We start from the raw sequence: 9,158 nt of genomic DNA, 5'->3' as shown, positions 1-9,158 counted from the left end.
TAATCATAAAACGTTTGTCGTATGTGGCACATACGACAAATTCCCATACAAATGTAATCTTTTTTTAATCATAAAACATTTGTCGTATGTATCGCAAAACTTTGAACTTACGACAATTGGATGGTCCTCTACTATAACGATACAATTAAAATTGAAAATTAAACTAAGTAACTAATTTTAAAATTTTAAATTTTTAAATTTTAGCTTGCACTGAGTCTCCAATGAAATGAAAGAGATAAAAATGTACAAAAGACTGAATTTAAGTATTGTTTTTTGTTTTTATATAAAGAAAACGTATGTTCGTAACATATTTACAGCATAAGAGATGTACAGGTTTTTTTTATTAAATACATGATTATGTTTTTGTTATGTTTTTTCTAATAAGTAATCATTATTTAATAAATTTGTCTGGTTTTTTCATCAAATTATACCATCGTCGTTGAAATAGATACTTTACTATTGTCGTATGTTCTGTGGACAAAGCAAAGTGGTGAGTAAACGCTACTTACGACAAATGTATAAGGAATGAAAAGTAAATTTTCTCATTAACGTTAAGAGATATTAAATGTAAAAATATGGGAAATTAAAACTAATAACACCAACTACGTCTCCTTCAAAAGTTACAAAAATCTACCGTACAGTTTCGGATTAATTCGACCTTAAACTTCAAAGTCAATTTTCTCAAAACCGTGTTTTGTAACATTCGACATCCGTTTTCTGAGACGACGATACGTACATGCCCACACGTTTCAGTCATAGCAATATTAAAGTACTTGGCAGCATCCAAATAAGTAAGTATATATGTACTTGTAGATATAGTACTTATGTGTACATATGTATGTACATACCCACCTATTTTTACCTTTATTGCATTTTGTTGTATTTTAGTTAAAATTTTTACTTTCATTCGCTCAACCCTTTGGGTGCAAAAAGTTTACAAATTTATTTCACTTGCTATTGTTTCTTGCTAGTTGTCATGGCTAAAAACATACATACATATGTACATAAGTGGGTCGCCCAGAGAAGTGTGCCGAGGGAGTTAAAATCCACTGAGTGTAGATGAGTTGGGAAGTGATGTTGCTGTAAGCAGAAAAGTAGTCAACCAAATATGGGAAAGGCAATCAATCAGCGGATATGTGGGGTACCTACTACTTAAGTTTGTGCAGCAGCCGAGGATGAACGGAAGGGGTAAACAAAGCATTACCAACTAAAAAATGTTTGGTAAATTATGCGTATAATTACATAAAAATAGGAAATACTAAATTTAATTGTACATACATACTATATGTATATACATACATATACACAGTCACACAATAGCATCCATACATAAATATGTATGTACATATATAGATATGTACTCCTTTCCGCTTTTGCAATTTCCAAACGGCTCAGTTTCCGGCCTTAAGATTGCTTTGGTACTATTTTTTCGTTGTTATTTTTTTTTTTTGTTCTTCAGCGGTTGGAGCCTTTGACTGCGACTAGAAAACAGTTTTAGTAGAAAATAAAGTACACCATTGGCGCCTATCCGACACAGTCTGGGTTGTTTTCAAAATTCACGCACTTTTATTTATTGTATGTATGTACATAAATTCCTACATATATGATACATATGGCCACAAAACACGCGATCGTGTTTCTCTTTGGCATACGCCTTGTGTAGGCGCCTAGAGATAGGCTTTGCTGTATTGTGTGGTTTTGCTGTTTTCTGTTGCTCTTTGCTTAGAATAGCATCGGATTTGTGAGTGTGCGTTAAAGTATGCTGCTTAATGCCTTCCCAACAAGCAAAATAAACTTAAAGAAAGTTTTTTTTTAAGTTTTCAATTATAAACATTAAGATTACAAAACGTTGATTTTTTGTTTATAAAACGCTTGAAAGTAAGCGTAATATAATCGAAAAGGAACATTGGTTATAAGCGTAGAAATATAAACTTGTAATAAATGTTCAAAAGAAAGCTTTTTATAAGCGTAAAAGTGTAAACTTATAATAAAGGTTCAAAAAAAGTTTTTTATAAGCGTATGAATATAAACTTACTAAAAATTTTCAAAAGAAAGCTTTTTCTAAACTTTTTTATAACCCTTTATTTAAAGATATTTCATTAAAAACTCATACATAGATTGCTTAACATCTAGAAACTAAACGAAATGCGAATTTTCGGCGGACTCATCTACAGTCGCGAAAATATAAATAGGGAATAGACATTTTAGCATACAAATTCACAATAACACATACAAATTAAGCATAAAAAAAGTTAATTATTACATCTTGTTGCGTGCTTTCAATTACTTGCGGTTATTGGCAAATTGGAAAAGCGACATCGATGCAGCTATATATTCCGCTTCATCGCCGCCATTCTCATTGATGAACTTTTCTGAAAAAAATTTAATACATTTTTAATTGAATGTTAAACTAAGAAAGAATAAGGGGAAGTCATCATTTGAAGACTCGAATGCTCCACCGATTAGCGCAGCGGGTCCTGGATTGGACTTTTTTTACCACATCGGTTTTATTTAATTTTTTCTTTTAATAATATATTTTAAAAAACGTAAACACGTCACTTACGATTGAAAAAATTTTATATTTACTACTTCATGTCGTTGGCATTTACATTTCATTTATAAGTTTAAGTTATTTATAAACATTCGCTCTCAAAACTTATTAAAGGTTTGTTTGAAAAAACTTTTAATAAGCTTAATATTAAAAATGCTTATTTAACGCTTATTATAGCAAACTTAATTTAAGTTATTTTTAAAAACGTTTACTGAAATGCTTGTTGGGATATTGTATATGGCAAATACATACATATAATGTATGTTTGTATGTTGGCGGTACTTTGACATAGAGATGCTGCGTTTTCACCCAAACCTTTTTCATGGATGTCAATCATACTCTTTCGTTGTCTTGGGTAATATACTATATATGTACAAATACATATGTATGTATGTATTTGGCATACAGAGGCGCTTTGAGTGGCTGATTACAAAATTGAAATCATTTTTCAAAAATTCAAAATGGCGGATCCAATAATGATCCATCCGCCATATGGGATACGCCATTTTGATTATTTGAAAACTGATTTCAATTTTGTAATCTGCCACTCAAAGAACCTTTGGATATTAAGTTTCATTAAAAACTGACAATTTAAAAAATAAATCCAGCCGCGATATTGTATCCGGCATTTTGAATTTTAAGGAACTGCAATAAAGTTTATAAAATCACAAGGCAATATTCTATTGACCGATTCAGCGTAGGGGTGGTTTTTCGCCATAGAAACCATAAATGACCTGATCTAGAAAAAAGGCTAAATGCAGGTACTTTGTGTTTGTCTCTACTTTCCGAAAATGTTTGATTTTTTTCATGGGGTTTAAAGAAAGTTCAATTTTTTCGGACGGTGTAAATCTTGTAGAAAGTGGCACAGAGAAATAAATCTACTAAAATTGTTTAAATAGTTTTTTTTTTTTTAATTTACTTCTTGAGTTAAAAATCCTTTTTAGGCCAAATTTAATTTCCAATCCGTTATTTCAGAAAATTATGCATGGGTGGGTAGTATTGGAAATGGGCGAAAGTAAACCATAACCACGCTCACATATAAATTTCTGTACATATTTCGGTATGTTGGCTTAAGCAACACATAAGTAGACCTTTTGGTCCCTAGCGAACCAGGCTCCACCAGAACCTTAGTTTGTCTTGTAGCAAACGTCATTTAGAATGGCACCGCTTTTAGCGAACCTACTACGTAAGGAGCCTTTGCAGTCCCACTTTGGAGATATCCTTCAGTTTGTCAAACTGAGTAGCTTGTAGTTATGAATTTCATTCGCGTTCTTGTAACTACTTGTCTTTGATAAACGCCATCTTCTTCTTCTTCTTCTAATTTGGCGCTGTAACGGCCCAAGCGATTTTGGCCGAGTTCAATCAAGGTGGCACCTTTTAAAATTTACACGGATTTAACTTTTTTGCTTATGATTTTACCTTTTAATTCTATTTTTTTTTTTGTAATAAAATCAAAATTAGTCTCATTACCCCCAGAAGTACCTTCGTGTTTCGTGATACAATTTCATATATGTATGTATATATATCACTTACCAAAGTATACTACAAATTTTTAAAGGAACCAGAAAATAAGTATATATGTATATTTATCTTTTACACAGCTGTTTTTAATAGGGTTTTATATTTTAAAATTTGTTAGAAATTGTAATTTTTTACATGTTTTTACTTTTTGCACTTATAAACAGAGGATAAGCTATGTATATGTACATACATACATACACGTGCATGCACGTACGTTGTGCACCTAATATACGATTTCGCACGAATTTAGACTTCTTTACTTGTGTTGTAATCTTATTTATTTCAAAGTCATTAACAATTTTCCTTGTAATATGCTTGTATGTATATACATATGTAAGTATTTACATAAAGCATTTTATTTCTAGGCTTTCTTTCAAGTTTGACCATAGTAATTTTGTATAAAGAAAACGCTGCAACATTTTTCAGTCACATTTTTAATTTCATACACAGCGGGAGGCCTGACTACCTATTTTGTTTCTGTCAAGATTTTTTGACATCCTTAGCCGATTAAAACGCTTACTTATTGTACATACAAATGTAACAGGCTAACCTAATATTCACGCACGCCGCCAATTTATTGTCAAAAATTTCTCATGCACATGCAACTTGTATGAGATCAACCGAAATTGAACGGCGTGCGTATGAAGCTAACTCAATTTCCAATTTTTGTTCTGCGTGACATTTTGATTTGACGTTTCGCTCAATGAAATCAAATGCAAACGCATGCAAGTCAATTTCGGGTGACGCAAAAAAATAAATTCGACGGCATGCGTACCAAAACGCAAGCCGCGAATATTAGGTTAGCCTGTAAGTATGTATGTACATTTTCATAAATCCATCGGTTTGTGTATGTATGTGTGTACAAATACATATGTATGTATGTATCTACAATGTACATTCATGCATGCATTGCATTAAAATATTTTTAATTTTTAACTATAACGTAAATGCTGAAATCTGAAAATATTTTTACTTAATTTTAAGCTCTCCAGTTGGTTTCATACATCGACATTAATCTTCCAAAGCATTTTCCTTGTTTATTTTTAAAGCCTAGTCGTTTTTTTAACGATTAAAATGTAATTCTTTCCACATCGCTGGCCTGGAGTGCAAAGTTGCTTTTAATTTTACAGGAGAGAAAAAAATCTTCTTATAGCCATTTCCTTCAAGTATTAGATACGAATACCACATTTTGCGTGTTTAAAGCAAAGCAAAACTTCGTACGAATAAGGATTCCATCTTTTATAAAAAATATCGATATTGTTATCGATAATTTATCGATTTTGTTATCGATAATTTATCGATTTTGTTATCGACATTTTTATCAATTTTCTAAGCGATTTTTGTGATCGATTTTGCTGTCGATTATTTATCGATTTTATTAGCGATATTTTTATCGATTTTGATATCGATATTTTTATCGCTTTTCTAATCGATTTTGCTACCAATATTATTATAGATTTTTCTATCGAAATTTTTACTGAATTTGTCTTCGTTTTTGTTATCGATATTTTTATCGGTTTTTTAGCGATATTTTATTGATTGTTTCTATCGATTTTGTTATCGATAGAGTATAAATATAAAAATGAAGATAAAGGAAAACAGAATAACATAAATGTAATTAGAACGAACGGGGGTAGAGGGGGATAGAAAAAAGACAAAAAATATAACCTTAATCAAAGCAGATGTACATATGTATTTACGTATGTATGTTGGTTATGAGACAAAATAGATATGTAACGTAAGTTTCACTTCTCCAGTGTGGTCCAGGCGCACTTACTTTTTTTGTATGTACATAGTTATCCTTTGATTGTGAACTTCAGAAAGCAGGATTTGAAATCTATAAGTCCTAAATCAAAAAAACTATGAGGTGTTCTTACGGGCAGTCCTGCGCCATCCAGACCCAGAAGATGCCTCCAATTTGAGAACAGGGGATTGCGACCTGAATGAGCTTTTGGATAAACATAGCCTTTAATATTTCGTTCAATATTTCGTTTAAAATGCCAGATTTCCTGCAAATACATTAGAATTTACGAAAGGAACTTCACTACTAATTGCCTACTTTGCACTTTTCTACTACCATTTTCGAAACAAGGGATTGCATTCTTGCCCTTTCTCTGGCCTTCGTAAATGCAACCTTTTGTAAGCGAGTGTCAAACCGCAGCTGTCAATAATTATCTAACCTTGTATTATTTAATCATGATCGTGATATGTATACACATTTTGTTTTACTGTTGTTCTACTAATTTCAATCCAGTGTGACATCTGCTAATTCTTCTTCTAAAATACCAAAAGGGTAAACGGCTTTAACGGTATGCTGCTTTCGCTAAATGATAAAATGTTTGAAAATCTGGCAATATACCAATTTATTTAGTAGAGTTTCTAACCATAACATCAGAGCACCAGCAGCGCCATCTACAAAAATATTCTTCATTCTTCATCTTTTGTGCTGTCAGTTATCAGTCAATTGTGAACAATCAGCAGCGATTTTGGTAGGCAGCGAAATTTTTCGCAACAATCTTGGCCACCATAAAATTTTGAATAAATTTCGATTGTATAAAACTACGAGTATTTATTACAAGTTTAAAAAATGATGAACGCTGTGACACGTGTTTACCTACGCGCTGTCAGTCAGACAGTTTCCAACGTCATCAAGCCAGCCGCAGTAGCTACCACTCAGGGTAAGAGCCAGAGCAGTGTTTAAAAAAACTTAGTTTTACACTGTATTGCACAACCAAATTAATCTACCGGACAACTTCAAAGTGAAAGAATTCATGTGGTGTTAATTCGTTGCTGATATCGCAATATTTTTATCAATTAAAAACGATTTTGTGCATTACTTTGGCCCTCTTTATTATGTAATGTGTTTTGAGGTTATGCGCAAACGTCATTGCAAAAGTAGTATCATCAAAACAAGCTGGATTCACGATCCCACGACAGTCGGATCTACGCAAGCGGAACGACCTAGATTTATATCTGTCCAAGAACTCATTGGAATATTTCTATGCTAACACAATGATAACAACACATTTAGTTCATAGAACACTGCCTAAAGAACTTTTTTTCACTTGCAGCCCAACGCAATGCGCACACTGATTTGCGGGTGCCTGACTTCTCCCCTTACCGTCGCGAGTCTGTAAACACACCAAACCGTAAGGATGATTCCGCCGAGAGCCGCAAGGCATTCTCTTACATGCTTATTGGCGCTGGTGCTGTTGGCAGTGCATACGCAGCTAAGGGACTGGTAACCGCGTTCGTGAGCTCGATGAGCGCAACTGCTGATGTTTTGGCCATGGCTAAGATTGAAATCAAGCTTAGTGATATTCCAGAGGGCAAGTCGGTCACATTCAAATGGCGTGGCAAACCTTTGTTCATTCGTCATCGTACAGCCAGCGAAATTCAAACCGAGCGCTGGGTTGCAGTTTCCACATTGCGTGATCCTCAAGCCGATGATGTGAGTGGGCACACCATCGTAGTGCAACGCTAATATTACAATGGTAATCTTTTATTTTTTTAATTACAGCAACGTGTAACCAAGCCAGAATGGTTGGTCGTAATCGGTGTCTGTACGCATTTGGGTTGTGTACCAATTGCCAATGCTGGTGACTTCGGCGGTTATTACTGTCCGTGCCATGGTTCTCACTACGATGCCTCTGGACGTATTCGCAAAGGACCAGCTCCATTGAATTTAGAAGTACCGGCTCATATATTCCCTGATGATGGCACACTGGTCGTTGGTTAAGTACGAAGTAGTTCAGTTAAACAAAGAAAACGAAGTGAAAGGTGTAAACATAATTTATAACTCAATAAAAAAGTTGGGGCGAAATGTGATTCGTTTACCCGTATGCATTGGTGTATATGGCGCAAGTTGCACTGATCTTTAAAAAAAAACTTAAATTGATTGCTTTCTTTTTTACATTTAATTGACTTGTTAAATTCGGTGGTATAAGTTCTCAGAATAAAAACTTTCACGGCCGTTATGCCTAGGGCTGCCAGACGTCCCGGTTTTCCCGGACATGTCCCGGTTTTTGACTATTTGTCCCGGTGTCCCGGTCCAACCTTAAAATATCCCGGTTTTCGATTTGATTGCACAAATTTTGCATAAAAATGACTACACTGAGAGATAAAACGCGTTGTAATATTAAGAAAAATTTTATGAATTTACCGGGGGAAATAACGCATAGTAAACTTTTTTTTATTTGATTATCATTTTAAAATTTTCGTATTTAAAAACAATACTTTCATACCACGCACACGTGGTGTGGAATCAAACTGAACATATGAATGCACATTTACATGTCTGGCTGTAGCTGAGTGCACGAAGATGCTTGCCACAATTTGCTAATTTCCAGAGCGTCAGGGTTCAAATCCCATTACAGGCAGCATGGAATTTAATTATTTTTTAACTTAATTATGAAAAAGCATGCGTTAAGTGCAAAGCGCTTCATTTTGATGTTGGCGTAATTATTACGAGTTGGGTTGGTGCTGTTTCATATGCGATTTTTTTTTATTTTAGCACGTTTTGCACAAGCATTAGTAACTGATTAATATAAGTATGTACCTAAATACGTTAAAATGACATGCACAGAGTTTTACAATTATATTAAGCAAAAGCCAGAATTTTTGAAACAAGTTCACAGCAACGAAACAAATTACTAATATTTTAATGTTACCTTGTATTTAATTTTTTTTTTCTTCCGTGAGACCTACATTACTTATAAGTACCGTGCCGTACAAAACCATTCGCTCGGAGACTCTTTGATCTGATCACAATTTCTAATCAGATCTTTTAGAAACATGTAACTTTAGAGCCAATTAGTAAAGTGCAAGTCTCAAGTTACCAGAAAATTTCGTTGATTTTTTTGCAATTATTTATTTTTTGCTGACAGTGTCTTCCACATACAAAAAAATTTCGAACATAGTTTGTATGGAATAAACTCTCAGTAAAAACAATACCAAAAATCAACTAAATTTTTATGGGCTGCAAAACTTCATTTTCAAAATTTTTATAAAAAAGTCTGAATTGAAAGTTGCGAATTTGTATGCAAATTTATTGCATTTTCCCGAGTTTTGCACAAAGTTTAGAAAT

General features: G+C 33.4%; 1 protein-coding gene across 1 annotated transcript; it reads left to right on the top strand.

Moving 5' to 3' along the window:
- The first annotated feature begins 6,516 nt into the window (after positions 1–6,516).
- On the top strand, positions 6,517–7,966 carry LOC118741726 (cytochrome b-c1 complex subunit Rieske, mitochondrial-like). Its single transcript, XM_036473695.1, has 3 exons — positions 6,517–6,750; positions 7,144–7,523; positions 7,593–7,966. The coding sequence occupies exons 1-3, from the start codon at positions 6,660–6,662 to the stop codon at positions 7,809–7,811; spliced, it is 690 nt and encodes a 229-aa protein (XP_036329588.1). The 5' UTR covers positions 6,517–6,659; the 3' UTR covers positions 7,812–7,966.
- The last annotated feature ends 1,192 nt before the right edge of the window (positions 7,967–9,158 follow it).

This window comes from Rhagoletis pomonella, unplaced genomic scaffold (genome assembly GCF_013731165.1).
Source record: "Rhagoletis pomonella isolate Grant_MI unplaced genomic scaffold, Rhpom_1.0 Rhpom_scaffold_00006, whole genome shotgun sequence".
NCBI classification, from domain to species: domain Eukaryota; kingdom Metazoa; phylum Arthropoda; class Insecta; order Diptera; family Tephritidae; genus Rhagoletis; species Rhagoletis pomonella.
This window is presented reverse-complemented; position numbering and strand designations above follow the sequence as displayed.

What these genes read in the sequence shown, in the direction of transcription:
- LOC118741726 (XM_036473695.1), top strand. Translation starts at nt 6,660, where the DNA reads ATGATGAACGCTGTGACACGTGTTTACCTACGCGCTGTCAGTCAGACA. An exon ending in CGCAGTAGCTACCACTCAGG is followed by an intron (nt 6,751 to 7,143) that starts GTAAGAGCCAGA and finishes TTTCACTTGCAG; the next exon opens with CCCAACGCAATGCGCACACT. An exon ending in GTGATCCTCAAGCCGATGAT is followed by an intron (nt 7,524 to 7,592) that starts GTGAGTGGGCAC and finishes TTTTAATTACAG; the next exon opens with CAACGTGTAACCAAGCCAGA.